Source organism: Eulemur rufifrons, chromosome 1 (assembly GCF_041146395.1).
Source record: "Eulemur rufifrons isolate Redbay chromosome 1, OSU_ERuf_1, whole genome shotgun sequence".
NCBI lineage: Eukaryota > Metazoa > Chordata > Mammalia > Primates > Lemuridae > Eulemur > Eulemur rufifrons.
In genome coordinates, this window is record NC_090983.1 from 73,305,657 (window position 1) to 73,325,814 (window position 20,158).

Below are 20,158 nucleotides of genomic sequence, written 5' to 3' on the forward strand. Positions count from 1 at the left end.
ATAGATGAATCATAAATACATATTGCTATGTGAAAGAAACCAGTATGAAAGTGCTACATATTGTATGATTCCATTTCTATGACATTCTAGAAAAGTCAGAACTAGAGATGGTAAACAGATCAGTGATTATTAGGGGAATGGGGAGGTAGAAGGGTTTAATAGATGAAACACAGAGGATTTTTTGTTTAGAGTGGTAAAACCATTTTGTATGACACTATAATGATGGATACATAACACTATGTATGGATTTGTCAAAACCCATAGACCTTTACAGCACAAAGAGAAATTTAATGGATGGAGATTTTAAAAAAAGAATCTTAGGAAATCAAAGAATCGCAGGAAGTAATGCAGATTGTGGCAAAAGATTCCAACTGTATCATTAGTATACAAAATAACCTCATTGAGGCAGGAGTGTGGGGAGGGTTGCTGGCCTGAGTAACTTTGGAAATTAGTGGAATGTATAAGACTAAAAGCAAAATAACTATACATAAGCTAGTTCTATGTTACTCTAGTTGGTAAATCTGTTTCCCTCAGGCAGACCTGATTCTGAAACCAGAACACATGTACATTGAATATAGGTTAACAGTTCTGAATCTACTATACATGTATGCTGGAATTGAACAGTTAAGTAAATGGTTGTCAGATGGTGAGAGCTGAGTGTCTCACACTAGAGTGAAGGTTACAAACAAGCAAGGGGAGAAAGCTAGAATGATCCATGTGCTGCTGGATTAGAGCTGGAGATATCAGTCCTGTTTAGCCACCATAGATACGTATATAAATATTTATAGATATGTGTACTTACTTAGGTTAGTATACACACACACATTTCCTTGCTCTGTCAGCTGAGAGGGCATAGAAGCAACAGTACTGCAAATGTCCAAGTCTTCATTTCTAATATCATTTCCCATTAAAAGGACCCATGGTTCCTTGGAGAAGTGGCTGATCCTAGGACTGGGGGAGGGAATATACAAGATGAGCCTGGATATATTCAAGGGGAAAAAACAAACAAACAATGAGGGTGTGTAAAAAAGACACAGGTGCCAACTAAAAGAAATCCCAATAGCCAAAGCTGGAACAACCTGAAGAAAATAAAATTCTATTGGATTATAACCCAAAATGTAAAATAAATATCCATGTGTCCATACTGATATAAATAAATGACTGAATAAATAAATGGGGGAGAACAGTTAAATCTCCCATGCAGAATAATTCCAAAAAATTTATGAAGATAGTCTGCCTTCACAGAGGTGGAGCATAACTTTCTATTCCTACAGTTTGGGCTGCATATAGTGATATCCTTAGAAAGAGTACAGTATGGAAAGGGAAAGAAAAAGAAACTTCACAGTGAAGAAACCTGACAAACACTACCTTAGCAAAATGATAAAGGTTAGCATCAACAGTGATAAGTCATGTTGTATGTACTCTTGATATGACATGATGAGAGGGCACTTTACACTCAAAAAAAAAAAAAAAAATCCCATAACCCCAGTAAATGCATGAGAAAAACATTAGGCAAATTGCAATGGAAGGACATTCAACAAAATGCCTGATGAGTATGCCTGAAAACTATTAAGGTCATCAAAAGCAAGGAAAGTCTGAGAAGCTGTCACAGGCTAGAAGAGCTCGAGCAGCCATGGCGACCAAATGTGATGTATTCTGGATGAGCTCTTCCAACAGGTTGAAGGACAGAAAAGATCACTAGGTCAAAAACGAAGGAAGTCTGAATAAGGTATGGGTTTTCGTTAATTTTTAAAAACACATTAGGTAAGTGAAAATGATATGCTATTTATAAATAAGTTTCTGATATTTATTTATAGAGCCTATTGACGGCCTGGCACTGTGGTAGGGCCGGAGACACAGAAAAAGATAAGTGTCCCATGCCCAAAAGCAGAGATTCATGAAAAATAAACTATGGTACAAACAGAAGACTGTATTTCCTGCAGGCAGTAAGAAAGGCTTAGGGCGGGAGGAATCTATCAAATGGATCATTGAGTCAATGCATGATATGAATTGACTCCGCCCAATCCAGCTCGGGAGCCCTCCCCTCCATCCTTCCAGGTTTGGCCCCACCTTTTCTCCTCCCACGTCGTCTGCCAGGATTAGCCAATGGATGGTCAGCTCCGTGTAGCCCTACTGTGCGCGTGCGCATCATCGGTTCGACGATCCTTCTCATCGATGCACTCGGAAGCAACTTCTTCTGCCTACTCACCGCCAGCGTAGACGCTACCTCTGCCTTCGCCGCCGCCATTTTGGCTGCAGGAACAGTCAGGTTCTGGGAGAGCTGGCCGCAGTGGTGGTGACTGGTACGGATGGTTTCCGCCCGCGATAGCCCCTCCGGCTTCGCCCTCGGTATTGCCCCTGTTCCCACTGAGTCCCTGTCGTTGCCCCCAGTCATCCTGTCACTCTGTCTTTAGGCTCTTTTCTGCTTCCGCACCCTTCAACTCAGCCGGAAGCTTTACTTGGAGCTGTTGTTTTACAGCCCTGACTCGGCGTTAAAGTACTGCTTCGACCCTCAGGACTCTGAATCCTGGCCGCCCGCCCCTCGTCCCCCGCCGAGGTCTGGTCCGAATTGTTTTTCAGCGAGCATAAGCCGGGAGGGCTCCGCGCTCCACGGCCTCGTAGGGGGCAGGGTGGGGGTCTGTGGCCCGGACGGGGTGGGGGCGAGTTCTGGCCTCCCGAGGTTACGGGGAGAGCTTGGACTTTGGTCCTCCCGTGGTGGAGGGACGCGCAGAAGAGTGGGTCTTAACCGGGGCGGCTGTTCGTTAAGAGTTCAATCTGTCACTAGCCTGTTTTGTTTTGTCCTTTCCCAGGATTAACTTTACGAAAGGAAAGCTATTTTGCGACAGTCCTCTCCGCTAGAAATGGCTAATGTGAGTAAATTAGTCCCTAAGAATCAGTATAGTAAACAAGTTTGGGAACTTGTTAGGAAGTGGAGGGACGGGTTTAATGGTGGCATGGGTGGCATCTTGTTAGACTTTATCAGAAATGTCAGGGGAAGCAAGAGGTGTGAAACTATGTCATGCTTTGAAGGTAGTTTGAACACAAATATTCTTTTCAACATACATGTACTTCTCCAAATTCATTTTTATAGATACAGAAATTCAGTGCGAGCATCCTTTTAGTATTTGTGAAAGACATTATTTCAGTAAATATTGCAATCTATATTTAAGCCCTTTTTTTAAATCTCTTTGTTTACCTAAACCGAAGGTCTTGCAGCAGTTTCAGCATAGGAAACGACTTTCGAAATCCTACAAATGAGAGTAAGAGTTATTTACACACACCAGAGGTAGTTACAGTAACTGCCAATAAAAGTAGAAATCATTTTTTAGAAGCTAAACAAAGGTACGATGCAGATTCAGAGCTTTGTGAAGAGGGGTTTGGGGTCACTTAATGAGAGAAGCGTTTAACTTGAATTTTGAAAATGTGTGGTATTTTTATAATCTAAAATTTGGGTGAGCTGGAGGTATATTCAAAGAACTCCCCACTCTACCATAACTTGTTCAAAAATTAGGAAGTCATTCCTGCCTGCCTGCCTGAATATGAGATATGTGGAAGAGATTAGTAGAAGATAAGGTTAGATTGTGATGTTGGGACCAAGTGATAGCCTTGAATGCCAAAGTCCGTAATTTAGACTTTATTCGTTAAATTGTGTTGATTTACTCAGACTCATGTGTTAGAAAGGTTAATATGGCAACATTTAGCCAAGGTGGTACTCCTGTAGTTAAACATGATACATTAAGAGTCTAAATGTGTGACTACAGAGACAAATCTTAAGAGTAGACTACCAGACTTGGCCAGGTTTTAAGGTAAATTTTTACCTAGCCATCACCTCCACAGAAAGGGAATATTGTAAAAGAAGTATGTAATACTCTCAAAGAAGAGAGATTAATTGAAATAGAATAGAATGCTAATATTTGACCTGGCTTTATTTTGATTTAAATGAATAAATTAGTTCAGAGTGAATGGTTTTGGAAGATATTTTTATAAATCCTTTGTTAGAAAGCAATTCATACTGAAATAAATATTACTTTAGTATTCAAATGTACTTTAAAATTTTTTGTGTTTATATGCATTGTAAATTCTGAATTGATGTTAGTAATGAAATATGCAGATACGTATGTATGTCAGAGCAAGGCTCATAAATGTTTATGCTTCTGAGTCTAGACAGGGAGATTAAGAGGCCTTAGTGGAGACTACATCGAACTAAAATGATGCATTTCTGTCATAGAGGGAGCAGCCTTCTCTTACTTAGATAGCTACAGGTTTTTGTTGCCATTTGGGTATGTGAATCCACTGCTGCCAGACGTGAGTTTTCAAGAAAAGCCAAAAATCCGAACCCTTTTGTGTAAATCTTGCAATTTCTCAATGTTGATACCCAATTCAATTTTCTTAAAGCACCGTGGGCCACACAAAAATGTTTGTGGATGGATGTGGATACACTTCATAGACTAACAGCTTTCAGTCTTCGGTACAGACCGTATTTTCTCCCTACATGACCAAAAGCAGGACTTAGTTCTAAGTCAGTTTATGAAAGGTTCTTTCTCTTTTATACTAATAAGCATTTTACAATTAAATTGTAACACTCTGTCCTTTTCCCAAGTCAGAATCCTCCGTTTGAAATTAATCATATATGAAATATGTGCTTATCTTTAAACTGCCCATTATAATTTCAAGCTATTTATTGGCTATCACTTTTAATTATTCACCAGCTAATCCAGTGTTATAAAATCTGTCAAATTCACAAAATTTTTCACTTCCACAGTATAGGATTTGAGAATCTTACTGGTTAAAGGGTAAGATTTAAAACAAATATTAGCTGTCCTTTTCAGTGGACAAATTAGTGGTTTTGCCATTAAAATGAAATTTTTTAATTGGATTTTCTTAGGCTAGGAATAAAACTCACATTTTATTTTATAACTTTTATTAAAAGTTTTACTATCAAAAAAATATCAAAATAGAATCTAGTGGCCTTGGTACTCAGACTAAATAATCATTAATAATATTAGGCAATTTTTAAAATAATTTGGATAATCTTCCTTCTGCTTTTGCTTGTGAAGCAATGTGAATGATCACAAATCATATTTTAATCATACTAGAATCAGTGTTAAAAATAGTATAAATTATTATGGATATTAAATAAAACAATATATGTAAAACAGCACAGGCCTGGCTCTGTAGTGGCCAGCATAGATTTATTATTTATTGTTACATGCTTTTAAATGAATATTGCCTCCTCAGATAATCTTTTGTTGTGCCTCTTACTGTTTTGAGCCTTTGCTCAAAATATTTTTGAAATTAAAAGTTTTTAATTACCCTTAAATACTGAGGCATATCTTTTAACTATCCTTAGTTATAAAGGTAAATTTATGTTACAGAAACACCCAAAAGCCTGAGTTAGTTTAATAAGTAAAAAGCCAAATAATTACCATTTTTGTCTCTTTGGGCAGGTTGAGTACAGACCCCAAGAGAAGATGCTTAAATTCTAGGTGGACAGAAGGCTCTGGAGACAGGCCTTGTGCTGGTGACACATGTCACAAAGGAGGTTATATGTATCCAGGTTTTAAAGAAAGAGTAGAAATTTGCCAGAATATCCTAGAAGGAGAAGGAAAAGGGTATTTTTAGCAGAAGAAATCTTGTGGCAGTATAAAAGAATGCAGAGAAATATGAGAAATGTTGGGGAGATATTTTTATGTGATTAAAGAGTAAAGTAAGGGAAGCAAGGGTGAAGTTTGCAGGAAATTATGTCAGAGAGGTTAGGAAGACCAGTTAGAATGTACTTGTACACTTACACTGTGAGAAATAAAGTTGGAAAGAACAGATGGGTTGGATTTCAGAATACTGTACTATGTGAAAGAAATATTAGAATGATTCTGAAGTGTCAAATTGCTGGACCTTTCCAATATCCTGGTAACTAGTTTTCAAACCACCTCTCTACCTCTACTCCAGTCCATTCTCTAGGTTGCCCTTGGCGCTACATTCCTTAAAATGTCCTTTATTTTTGTCAGCTTACTCTGACTCCTGCCTACAGGTTAAAATTCTGACTTACTATCTTGGTGTAACAGGTCCTTTAATGTCTATGTCAAATATAAAGCCCTTTATAGTTACTCACAAGTTAACTTTCAAGCTTATATTTTACTACACTCCTTTATATCCACTGTCACTGAACTTGTCACTCTTTGGAATATACTTTTTTATGCCTCTATACCTTTGTTCCTGAAAGCCACTCATTGAAATGTGCCTTTCTCCAGCAAATTTCTCCTGTTTCTTCAAAACCTAATATATCCTTCATGAAACTTGTTACCTCCTCTCCCAAGGATCTCTTAACAATTGAAATCTTTTAATAGCATTTCACAGAAAATACGGTATTTGTTTTTACATCTTTTCCAATAAGCCAAGAGTTGCTGATTTTTTTTTTTTTTTTTTTTTAATGTAAAGGTCCAGACAGTAAATATTTTAGGTTTTGTGGGTCATAGACTATTGCAACTGCTTAACCCTGCCCTTATGGTGGGAAAGCAGCCATAGCAATACATAAATGAATGGGTATGGCTATGCTATAACAAAACTTTATTTACCAAAACAGTGGGCTGTATTGAGGAATAGTTTGCTAACCCCTGCATTAAATTATTATGACCAGTATTTTGTTAAAAGTTTATGAATAAAAGATATTTACACATTCATCAATTGTAATTGACCTCACAGTCTAGGAAATTAACATATGTGCAGAAAATGTACCACAAAGGATTATGCTAAAATGGAGGAAAATGGACCTTGCCATAAAACTAAGAGGAAGGAATAGCATGGGAGGTAATTAGCACAATTTATAGCAGTAAAAGAAGGGAGAAGACTTAGAAAGTAGAAAGATATTGGTCCCAAGAGAAGCTTTGAAAGTTCTTTATTTGAGGATCGAAGAATCTTGTTAGTTGTGCTCCTTTTTTAGTATTGTGGCTAAATAGGACAACTTTTAAAGGTTTCCATTTTATCGTGTGGCACTCTTGAATTCTGGCCTTTTTTGGAAAAGACATATACTTTTATCCAAATTAAATTATTACTCATTTGTTTTAGTATTTTTATTTTTCAAATTAAAAATATGTATAGTGCTTGTCAGATAGAAGGTGTTCAATAAAAGTGGAATAAATGTTAGTTTTAAGAGGACATTGCAGTGTGAAGATTTGCCAGAGATTGTATAACATTTCTATCCAGAATAAATAATTTTAATTTTTGTGCCATTCTTAGGTGCTTTGTAACAGAGCCAGACTGGTGTCCTATCTCCCAGGGTTTTGCTCCTTAGTTAAAAGGGTTGTCAACCCCAAAGCCTTTTCAACTGCAGGATCATCAGGTTCCGATGAGTCTCATGTGGCCACTGCACCTCCAGATATATGTAAGTGAAAGTTGTTATTGTTCTACTTATAATTGTTTCAAAACATTTTGAGTTGTATTTCCTCTAATATTTCCTCTTGAGGTTTTACAGATTTTCTAAAGTTGTATTTATTCCATTGAAAATAAATCTATGCCTAAATATTTGTATTGGAAAGCTACAGCATAAAAAAGAATAAAAACTGGTTTCTAAAGCTTACTTTCTTAAGCATCAATTCCTTTCAATCTTGAAACATACACATTCCTTCCTGAAACGAACCTCTTTGTGATCCTGTTAACCCATGTTATTGCTTCTTGCCATTCTTTGCTAAATTTCATAAATGTAGCTGGCACTTTTTATGTGTTTATTAAATCAATAATTTACCTGCTACCTACTAAGTCTACTTCTAATCCGTTTTGTACACTGCTATCATGGTAATTCTAAAATATTTTAATCATGTCACTTTTTTTTCTTTTTTCTTTTTCTTTTTCTTTTTGTCTGTGTGTGTGTGTGTGTGTGTGTGTGTGTGTGTGTGTTGTTTGTTTTTTTTTGTTTGTTTGTTTTTTAGAGGCAGGGTCTCACTCTGTCACCCAGGCTGGAATGCAGTGGCCTGATCATAGCTTACTGCAGCCTTGGACTTCTGGGCTCAAGCGATCCTCTTGCCTCAGCTTGCCAAGTAGCTGGGACTCAAAGCATGCACCACCATACCCAGCTTTATTTTTCTTATGTTTTTGTGGAGACAGGGTCTTGCTGTGCCCAGGCTGGTCTCCAAACTCCTGATCTAGAGCTATCCCCCCGACTTGGCCACCTAAAGTGCTGGAATTATAGATGTGAGCCACCACACCCAGCTTCGTGTCTCTTGATAAACCTTGGTTATCACTCATTACTTTCAGCACCAGTTCCCATGCTATCCTCAAGCTATGAGTCATTATTTAAGGTTATAAAAAAAGAGGGGAGAATCTTTGTGCTTAGTTCAGTTTAAGAAATCCTACATGCCATATTCCTATATTGGAGGTTTCTAATACAAACTAAAATATTAAAGGCTCCTAGAAACTTAATGTGGCCTAAAGATACTGTGCATGGAATCCCTTTTTCATGGAACACGTTACTTACAATGTAATTTAAGTTCACATGGACATTGAGAGCTTTCCATCTTGCCCCAGTTTTCTTTTATAACTGTATGTTTGACTGTTCCCCAATTTACATCACCTGAAGACTAACCATATATGTATCATAAATGAAAGATTTACCATTCAGATTATGTTAGAGGGTAGTATCCTGAGTGTATAAAGAATTTTTGTAGATCAATAGGAAAAAGACAACCCAGTGGAAAATAAAAAAAAGGATGTGGATAGGCCTTTCACAGAAGAGAAAAACCTAAATGACCAGTAAATGTATGAAAGTATTCTCACATCCACTGTTAATATGGGATACATGTTTTCTCTAAAGAGAACTAGAGACTGTTGGACCTGAATAGTCTTTAAAAACTGTCTTGTTCAAAAATAGCTAACAGTTTTTATCTTGGGAACTGCCTCCAGTCCGTCATTAGTGGCCACCTAGACAGAGTCTTGGTACTCAACATGTTCTGCATCAGTATCGTTTTGGAGCTTGTTGCGATCTTGAGCCCAACTCCAGACCTATTAAATCAGAATCTGCTTTTTAACAAGATCCCAGATGAATCTTAAGAACCTTAGAGTTTGAGAAACATTGGACTAGAGTTGTTTGTGTTGAGAATCTTGAGACAGTGGGTTTGGCAGGAAAGAGTTTCATGATTGATGAGTGATGTATGTCATTAGTGTTGGAAGAGGGATATGATGGCTCTGATGATCTAGTAATGAGGCAGCCATATCAACATGACCATTTTCAGTCACTCAGTTCCGGCAGGATACTTAAAAAATACATATATTTTTTGCTATGTAATATGCACAGCAGTTGTCCCTCTCTTTCTGTAAACCTAAACTTCTCTGAGTAATTATTAGTTTAATTTTCTATTTTGTTCTTTTCTGGATCTTTTTAAATTTTTTAAGTTAGGATATTTTTTAGTTTTAAGTGAATAAAGTAATGGGATCTGTTCTGCTGTATTTGTTACCCGTATTAACTCATGTGGCTGGTAAACACAGCATCATGTCACATAGTGCACAATTTTATCCCAGCCTATTAATGTTGTGCCACCAAGTAACAGCAGCTGAATGCCCCTCCCCAAGGATAATGACTATTAAGTTTAATGTCTTTCCTTTTAGATTTTTTGCTCTTTAGTTAAAAACATGAATATTGGGGTATAAAATAAATGTTATCTTACATGCTATACTTGGACTTTGCTTTTTCTTTCAATGCAGTATATCCTGGACTTCATTCTGTGTCAGTACGTTAAAGGCTTATTGTCTTCTGTTTAATGACTACCGAGCATTCCATAGTATGGATTAGAGTACTTTATTGAATCTTTCCCCTAATAATGGCCTTGCCTGTCATCTGACAACTGGTTGCTTTGATTAGTGTTTTGGAAACAATATGAACCTAACTTATTTATATTCACACAGGAAAGCAGATTTCAAAGATCCATCTTTTAGATTAAAAAAAAGTATACAATTACAAGAAGAACATTCTTTCAGTCTGCCAGTGAAGTTCACTGTTAAGGATAAAATGATTTATTTGGTTGTTCCTCTTCAGGCTCTCGAACAGTGTGGCCTGATGAAACTATGGGACCATTTGGACCTCAGGATCAGAGATTCCAGCTTCCAGGAAACATGGGTTTTGACTGTCACCTCAATGGGACTGCTTCACAGAAGAAAAGCCTGATTCATAAAACTTTGCCTGATGTTCTAGCAGAACCTTTATCAAGTGAAAGACATGAGTTTGTTATGGCACAATATGTGAATGAATTTCAGGTAAATTGTTAATATCATTTATTATGGTGTTCTAATTTTTAATGTTATATTACTTTTTGATTACTATGAGCATATTGCTTTCATTGAAAAAAAAAAACTCAACTAAATTCCAATACATGTTTATACAAAACAGCATATATAGCTTTTAAAAACTTGGCATTGTCCTATACATAGTGTTTGCTATATAATTTTTTACTTAATTTTAGAATGTGATCTCTTTTAGGTAATTAAAAATTGTTCTTAAAAATGTTTTTAATAACTACTTAGCCCAGATATAATTTAATTATTTCTGTATTGCTGGAAGTGATTAGCTTGCCTGTTTTTCACTTTTATAAATGGCACTTATAATTTGTATCTGGATCTAATTCCAAACAGCTTTATACTTCTCCAGCCATTTAAAAGCTTAAGAAAATTTTGAGATTTCTGAAATTGTTCAGATATAGTAAACAAAAAGGGACTATTTAAAAAATAGTTTCTTTAAAAAAGGCAATTTCTAAGGGTTTTTGGGTTTTTTTGTGGGTGATTTTTTTTTTCCATTTTTATTTGAGCGTTTTAAACTGGTGTTGTATCATTGCTCATGTAAGTGGAAAGCTACATGCAATTCAGAGTTTCTGTTGAACCTTTGATGTTTATCATTTTTCACATTTCTGCATAGTTATTAGGGTGAGTTTTTGATCAAACCCATATTATTATTAGAAGCAGCCAACTTTCATGATTATGAGCTATAGCAGATGACCTGATATTGGGACATAGTTGACCTCCCCAATCTTTTTATCTCAGGTAATTCCTTCTTAGTCTTGACTCCTTGTTCCTCCTCAGCCTACCAATTAAATTATTGTATTTCCCATAGGTTTCTGTCCTTCAGCTTCTCATTTGAGTTACTCCTTGGTCAGTTATCTCTTGGCTTCCTCCACAAGGCCATTTTTTTATAATTCCTAACTTAATATTTCTATTTCTAACATTTCTGGCTCTGTATTCCTATTTGCCTACTGAGCCATCTTTATTTGGATATCTTATAAGTCCTCAGATTTTGTGTGTCTAGTACTGAAGTAGTCCTTTTTTCTCTCAAAGCCTGTCCTCCCATATTGTAGCCAACGGTATAAAAGGCATAAACATCCTCCCTTTTTCCCAAGATAAAAATTATAGTTCCAACCTTGAGTCCTCTCTCCATCATATCCGCATAAATAATGTCAAAATCCCATTGCTTCCATCTCTGACATTGCTCCTAATTGGTGTCCTTTCAGTTCTCTGTCAGAGTTCAAAGCCTCTTGATCTTACCTGGATTCTTAGAGGCATTATAGCATGAGGGACCATGGAGATAGAATATGTCTAGGTTCAAAGGTTGGCTCTCCAACTTACTTTATTTTGTGACCTTGAGAAAGTTACTTAACATTTCTAAGCCCCTGTTTCTTTATACGTTAATTGAGGATAACAATAATCCCTAGTCCACAAGATTGCCTTGAGGTTAAATGTGAAAATGTGTGTAAAGTACTTAAACTCACAAAGTGATCAATAAATATTACCTGTTCACTGGTATATCATCTGCTCTTTCTCATTACCATACATCCTCCACACTAACATTAACATTAGCTTTTTATATTTGATCTTGCTGTTTCTTGTTGCCTGTAGACTAAAGTCAGAATTCCTTAATGTATAATACCATAAATGGCGTTTGACAGTTTTGATCCCTTATCCTTTTCACCTGATCTCCCACTACATCCTCCTCCCTCTGCACTCAACCACAAGGTACCTTCCATTTTTCTTAAATACAGCATTCTGTGCCTTTGCACTATTGTTATCTCTGGCTAGACTGTTTTTCCTCCTGAATTCCTAGCCTGCATATCACCTATTCTTTACCTGTCAGACACACATATTAATTAACGTGCAGCTTAAATATGACCATTTCAGTCTTTTCCTGATTCCTCCCAGCAAAGCAAGTTTCTTCCTCATGTATGCCCCCAGAAGACTTACAACTCTGTAGCACTTTTCATGTTGAATTGCATTTCTTTCTTTATGCTTATTTTTGTTTCACTAGGGCTGATATACCTGAGAATGAAGACTGGACTTTTTACCATTATAGTGCCTGGATATATAGTAGGCTCTTAGTAAATTTCAGTTGAATAAAAGCCTCAAGCCCTTCTTGTAGGACAGGCTGTACTATTAATATTTAATTATGTTATTTTATTAGTTAGTGTTATTCCCATTTTATAGATTATAGAAGAAAATTCAGTACCACAAAATAGAAATGGTAACATTGTAAGACATGTAACATTTTAGTTTCTTAGCCAATTTTTGTTCATAATAAGTCTTAGAATATCAGTGTATTTATATATACAGTTTCTGTTTTCAGAATTTTTGTAGAAGTTTCAAATCTTATATTCATCATAGAAAAAAATTTCAGTATATAGGAAAATATTATTACCTTGCTCGCCAGATACATTATAACTACTTGTAAAAAGCTTTCAAATGAAGACAAGTTCATAACAGGCAAGGTATCATTTTATTTGAACTCCAGATTTTGTTTACTTCCATGCATGTTCCCCTTAGGGTAATGAAGCACCTGTTGAACAAGAAATTAACAGTGCAGAAACTTACTTTGAAAGTGCCAGAGTAGAGTGTGCAATCCAAACATGTCCAGAATTGCTGCGAAGAGGTATGTCATACTTTATAGTTTGAAACACTAATATATATTAGATAATGATACTGATTTTTATTAATTTGAATAATGTACTCTATATGAATTGTAATACTTAGTACCTTGATATTTTAATGTTTGTGGCTGGAAATGATCATATGGTCAAAATAAAGGCTTTCAAATATCCCCTGACATATGACCTCATACGGCCATGCTTCCTATCTAGGAACAGTAAAATTTTTAATAACTTTTTCACTAAAGCTTAATTTAAGTCATTTCTATTCCTGGTGACTACTGATAGCTATAATTTTATGAGTCAATATGTAATACTGAGAAAAATCTTAATAATCACTTTTTAAACTTATATTTAACACCAATAATGTATAACTTTACTTATCCTTCAGAATTGTTGGCAGTAATAATTCATCCAACAAAAGTAGAAGTAAACAAAACTAAGTTCATTTTACCCTTTTAAGAATAATATGCATTTATAAAAATAGAGCACAATAACATATCATTTTTCCAAAGTAGTATTTTTATGCACTCTCTCTTTCTTTAAAAAGCAAATTCTTTCTTCTGGAATTTTTGTTCTTATTTTATTTGTAGATTTCGAATCACTATTTCCAGAAGTAACTAATAGCAAACTGATGATTCTGACTGTAACACAGAAAACTAAGAATGATATGACTGTTTGGAGTGAAGAGGTAGAAACTGAAAGAGAAATGCTCTTAGAAAAGGTAATGTTTTCAGCTGCTACTAGTTTAATTTTGTGCTGTTATTTAAATACCAATGAACCAATATTTTAGCATGATAAATGCCTTTTCCAGCCTTTATTCATTCTCTGCTAAAATATTTCAGTACTAAAGAAAGGACTTACCTCTTTTTTAAGAATAAAATGCCTTTTTTTTAGTATTTTTACAAAATGTAGACCCTGTCCAGTATCTTCCTCAATTTAAAAAAACACATATATGTCTGTTTTAGGAAATTTGTAAAATAAGTTAAAAAACAACAAAAAAGTAAAATTAACTCTTCATGCCCCTGTTTTTCCCTCTTCACCTCTCCTAACCTCTCCCCTTACTCATACCTATATCCCTACCTCGCTTTTCTGTCTTTCCCTTTCCCTCCCTTCTCCCTCCATCTGCTTTGTCCCCCTCTTAAAGCATGTCAAGTAAAAAGTAACAATTACCCCAACCCTCTCCAAGAAGTAAACAGTAACATTGTACAGAACAATAACAGCATAATGCTGTATACCCATATTTTTTCTTTCCTTTGCTTTTAACCTACCAATGTTTTCACACTTTTCCATACCATTGCACATAGGTATATTTCATTCTTTGTAAAATCTGCATAGTATGTTACATGGGTAAGCCATAGATTCTTAAAATTATTTAAATATTGTTTCAGTGATTTATGAGTTGAAAATCCAAGTTTTGCTATTATAGGCAACACAGTAGTGACAATATTTGTTCATATATTTTTATGCACACTAGTATCTATAGATTCCTAAATTGAGAATTATTGAATCAAGGGGTATGCCCATTTTAAATTATGGTAGACATTTTCAATTTGCTGACCAGAAAAGATTTGTCCTATATGCTGTCACTCTAGCTTACCCTGGATGTTAGCATTTCTTTTCAACTCAAGTTAGTTAAGGTGCCCAATTTGCATACCTTAGCCAACTTGAGTAGAAAAAAATCTCCTTTACTGATACCTTTGCAATATAATGTTAGCAATTATTTTACATTTTCTTTAGGGTTGGATATACGGTTTTTTTAATTTATAAAAATATATTGTAATTTATATATTCAGTAGTATTTTATGATAACTTCATATTTAAATGTCCCACACATAGCTTTGCTAATAGATTTCATGTAGTCTGATTAACAAAGAAGTTTCAGAGAGGCATAAAACACTCTCTGATTTTAACTCCTTAAATCCTCTGAATTGGAATTTAAATAGGCAATAGCAATAAACATTTTCTATAATATTTGTATAGTAAAATAATGCTTAGTAAATTTAGATTTATCACTGTCATTGAGTTGCTAGAGAACTGTCACGTGTGCATTGTATTTGTGGTCCTAATTTTTGGTCAGTTAAATCTGTGGTCCCCAACCCCAGACTGTGGACTGGTACCAGGCCTGCACTCTGCCTCACTTGATGGGTGGGGTGGGGAGCCTGCACAGCAGGAGGTGAGTGGTCTGCTAGAGAAGGAAGCTTCAGCTTCGCTGCTCCCCTGCTCCCCATGCTCACATCACTGCCTGTGCTCCACCCCACACCCCGTGGAAAAATTGTCTTCCATGAAACCAAAAAGGTTTGGAACCTGGTGCCAAAAAGGTTGGGGACAGCTGAGTTAAATATTTGAGCCTAATTTGATACTGACTCCAGTATAGTTCAAGGTCAGTTTTCTATAACCAATTTTAGGGCTTTGAAATAGCAACATGCTTCATCTTGATTTTTAATTTTATAATGGCCGAAACTATTTCATTTTCTATGAAAAAAGATTTTTTTTTAATTTAAGATTTGTTAATGATTATTCTCCAAGTAGATATTTTATGTTTTATAGTTTAAGTCTATTCTAATTTTTTCCAGCAGATGTCAGTGTTTGCTGTTGATGAACAGAAATCTTAAGAAAAATATTTAAGCTGATTCTTTTTGTGATACTTTGGGATTCTTCCAGTTAATCTAGTATTTTAATGTTTGTTGTTAGTTTACTAGAGGTATTAGGAGAAAATAAGTTACTTTACGTGGTGTATCTGTATAGCAGAGATGAGCAAATTTTTTCTTTAAAAGGGGTCAAAAGACAAAATAACAAATTTAAAGATCTAATTGGTTTTTATTTGCAATTCTAGAAGTGGGCAGTACCTCATTCTATAAAGTTGAATGAGCATTAAGAAAAGCTGAGCAGAGGAGATTGGCATAGACAGAAAAGAGGCTGAAGAAAGCAGGAACAGGGAACAAGAAGGGCATTGTCTTTTTCAAAATTACTTTCCTTACAGAGTTAAAACAGAGCAAGTTTTCTTACGCTGGCTCAGGTAAACTAGGCTTATTCTGATTGATTGCTGTAAATGTCCTGGGTTTTTTTTTAACTGGCCTTTTTCATGGTTCAGTTTGATTACGTGGCACCTAGCATGAGTGACACCATTTTGGTTTGGTCTCATCTGCTGGGGCCTACTGCACAAGCCTACTCCAAAACAATGGCCTCCCATACACTTTTTTTAAACAAGGGCCAAAGAGTAAATATTTTAGGTCTACAAAGCCATAGAATCTCAACTACCCAACTCTACCCTTGTACTGTTAATGCAACCATAGGCAACATGTAAGTAAATGGGCATAGCTGGGTTTAGCCTGTGTGCTGTAGCTTGCTAACCTCTGAATTAGGATATAGCCTTGATTCCTAAGGCTTAGACTTCTGGGGATCTCAGCTGAATGCCAGAGGGTACTCAGTGAGGTCTCTTCATTCTAAGTGGGTTAAAAATCCTTGTGTCCCAGCACTGCATGATACCTGTTATTGCTGACTCACACCTGGCACTCTGCTAGGCTTGGAATCTTGCCTGATGAGTACACAGCTCAGCCCTTGGCTAAGGAACCAGGGTGAATTGCTCTGCAGACTACTCAGGCGTCCTCTTTGTGCATCTCCCTCTTTTCCAGTACCCTGCCCTACAAATTCCAGGGACTTCGGCAGTCTAGAACTCTTGGTTTCTACCTCCTCAGCTCAGTGACACCATCACCTTGCTTGTGCTCCACTTCTTTACCCTGTGACAAAGTGTCCCCAGACAGAAAACTGGAGCAAATATGGAGATTACTTCATTTGTTTCCCTTAGCTCAAAGATTGCAGTCTTGTTTGTTGTTCAAGGTCTAAAAATAGTTGCCTCGTATTAGTATATTTTGATACATAAGGCAACTATTTTTATAGTTTTAAAGTTTATAAAACTATAGTTTTGTACTTTTTCAGGACAGTGATGAGCTCAGTACGTATTACTCTGTTACTGCTGTAAGTGGAACTGTGCCCTTGTTTTTAAACATTTGTGATCTGTTCTTTTTTTTTTCAACATTATAATCTGGTCTTAGTATTTGTTACCATCTTTTCGCTAGACTTCTGATAAAGCTAATAAAGACATCATAGAAATTAGGCTGGTAAGACCAAAAATTTGACACATGGACGTGGTATGTAGTAATTATACACTAGACAAAAGATATGAGTATGTAATGAAAATAAGTACCCTATTTAACCCCGTATACCATCTATCCAGTTCTGTTATTATGTGCCTTTTCAGAAATATTTCATGGCTTTGTGAGTGAATAAATGTGTTTTGAAGGACACCCAAAGTATGTGTTTTTAAACAATTTTCATTCAGACTAATGAATGGTGTTCATATCTTTTCATTATGAATATTTTATTTTGTCTCTGATCTATTTATATTATTATAATGATACAAAATAATTATAGTTGATAAATTATGACAAATTCAGTAGTTAATGATGTAGAACTGATTAGGAATAATTCATAAATAATTTAGAATAAAAATACGGAATTTAGACCTTTTTGAAAGAAAGTTTTAACCATCAATCCAATTTGTAGTGTTGCTATTTTGAACATATTGTGTCTTTTTCATTGCAGTTCATCAGTGGTGCTAAGGAAATTTGCTACGCTCTTCGAGCTGAAGGATATTGGGCAGACTTTATTGACCCATCATCTGGTTTGGCAGTGAGTAATTACATTTTGAAAAGCAAATTATATGAAGTAGAGATGATTTTTGTTGTAAAAATTTTTATAACTTTGGTAAAAATAGATTAAGACTTTTTTAAAAGCTCACAATTTTACCCAAAGAAGTACTACCATGAGTAGATTGCATTCACAACTTTTGAGGGACCTCTATCATTCACAGTTAAGTTTCTCTGTCACTTTAATTTTTTTATTAAAATGACAAAAATAATTTTTAATTTCTATTCTCACTAGTAGATATTAGCGTTTGATTTGCTTTTGAATTAGTATGTTTACCTTTTATAAGTTGAAAATTAGATATCAGTATGGTCTAGTTTCTTTAAGGAAGAAATAATTATTCTTAGAATTAATTGAAGAAAGTAAATGGTAAAATAAATATTTAGAAAAGTAACTTTTTGGAAATTAACATTTATAATGTTATATTTTGAAGAAAATAACTCAACCACCATTGTGGTCACTTTTAAATTCTGGTTATATCTTTCAGTTACAGATAGTAATAAAATCATTTTTTGAATCTTAGGAATATATTTCTTCTCAAAGTCAAATAAGACATAGTAGAGACTAGAAATGGGAAACTTGCTCTGGGCTTTAGTCTCCTTATCTTGAAAGTGATGAAGGTGAACTGTAGATGATTATCAAAGGTGTATTCCTTCTTTAAAGATTGTGTAATATTATGCATTCGATTCTAGGTAACATGAAATTTGCTAGATCATGTCACATTTCCAAACTGCACGAGTATTGGGGGGAGGAGGGAGCATTAGGACAGTTTAGGTGTTGCATGTGACTTTTCTCCTAAATATTTGGAGTACTAAAATATATATGTGTTCGTGTTTGCCTAAAAATTACTACTACAGTGTCTTCCTAGCTAATGAAAATATTCCTTTTTTACTTCCTTCAGTTTTTTGGACCATACACAAACAACACTCTTTTTGAAACAGATGAACGCTACCGACATCTAGGATTCTCTGTTGATGATCTTGGATGCTGTAAAGTGATTCGTCATAGTCTCTGGGGTACCCATGTGTTTGTAGGAAGCATCTTCACTAATGCAACACCAGACAGCCACATTATGAAGAAATTAAGTGGAAACTAGCAGTAATGTCAATTTATTTGCTGTACTATTTGTATGTAACATTTGGGTTGATCTATAAACATTGTCAAAGACTTCGATTTTTAAAAGATACTTATTTCTAAGTATTTATTTCAACCTTTATGAATTTACAACACTCTCAAGTGATTTGTAATTTTTAAATTGCAAATGCTCATTATTTCTAATATCTTTGAATACATGTTGAGCACATCCACATTATATAGAATGTGGTAATTAGCATGTAACCAGGGTATGATCTCTTATTGTTCTTTCTCCCCTTTATTGGAAAACACCTCAGTTTTAATTGTTTTTCTCCAAAAATAAATATCACATTTGGTTTGATAACATGTTTTTCATTACAGTATTTTTAAAAATATATTAATAGTTCTTAAAGATTCTTAAGAAACTACAGTATTAATCTTCGTAAAGTTTTTAGTGTTCTGGTACCAGTGTATTATTTTGAAATGGTATCTGTGTAGGAAAAGAAGAATAAGGATAATACATCTCTATGTATAAAAGCATATGAATCTCATACATACTAAAAAAGTAATTCTTAACTCCTGAGTTGAGACAGATGTAGTTTATTTTCAGATAAACTATGCTTCGGCTGCAAAATTATATTTCTTTAATTTTAGCAGTAGATGGAAACTGCAGTACTTCACAGAGGTGCCTCATTTGTGACGGAGCTTGTTTTTACAGCATTATAAACTTTAATCCTCTTATTTGTGAGGTTTTTGCCAATAGGAGTAGATCTAAGGAGAAAAAGTAACTTCTACAAAATAAATTAATTGAAATACACATTTTTTTTATATATTTTAAAATGAAATGCCTATTTTTAAAAGGAATACATGGAGGTGGCCAACTTTTAAATCACAACTTGATTTAAAACTCTTTGCTTAGTTAATGTGTCACTTGATAATAGGGTGTTGCTTATGATCCAAAGAGTAAGAGCTACAGAGTTTTCATTCATTATGAAATGATGTGATGATTCCCATAGCATTTAGAAAAAAATGTATTGAAGAGAGTGTGTGTGTGTGTGTGTGTGTGAGATATATATATGCGTGTGTTACATGTGCTTGATAAATTTTTATCTGTGTAACCAGCACCCACATCAGAACACAGAACACCTCAAAGGCTCATCTTGCTCCTGTCCAAGGACTTCTGCCCCTCTTCCCCTTTCTGAGGGTAAACACTATCCAGATTTCCTATAGCATAAGTTGGTTTTGCCTGTTTTGATTTTTATATTTTTATATATATACATATATATATGAAACTATAATATGTTTAATGTCTGGCTTCTTTTACTTAACATTGTGAGATTAACCCTTGTTATGAGTACAATTATAGATCCCTCATTTCCATGGCTTTTTTTTTTTTTTCAGTGGTCCTGAATTAGGACAGTTTTGCCCCTTAGGGCAAGTTTGTCAATGTCTGGAGACATTTTTGATTGTCACAATTTGGGGGGATGGAG

At 35.1% G+C, this 20,158-nt stretch overlaps 1 protein-coding gene across 6 annotated transcripts; it reads left to right on the top strand.

Annotated features, from left to right (window-relative positions):
- Positions 1–2,198: 2,198 nt before the first annotated feature.
- Positions 2,199–19,026, top strand: MMADHC (metabolism of cobalamin associated D). 6 transcript variants are annotated; one of them, XM_069472824.1, is made up of 9 exons: positions 2,223–2,349; positions 2,480–2,557; positions 2,811–2,870; positions 7,234–7,378; positions 10,022–10,239; positions 12,787–12,892; positions 13,481–13,611; positions 17,493–17,579; positions 18,496–18,996. In XM_069472824.1, exons 3-9 carry the CDS (start codon positions 2,862–2,864, stop codon positions 18,688–18,690), a joined length of 891 nt encoding a protein of 296 aa, XP_069328925.1. In that variant the 5' UTR covers positions 2,223–2,349; positions 2,480–2,557; positions 2,811–2,861; the 3' UTR covers positions 18,691–18,996. The 6 variants fall into 6 exon arrangements, with proteins under 6 accessions (XP_069328962.1, XP_069328925.1, XP_069328915.1 ...); XM_069472843.1 differs by having other exon boundaries at positions 2,230–2,303; positions 2,415–2,557; XM_069472852.1 differs by having other exon boundaries at positions 2,245–2,303.
- Positions 19,027–20,158: the final 1,132 nt, after the last annotated feature.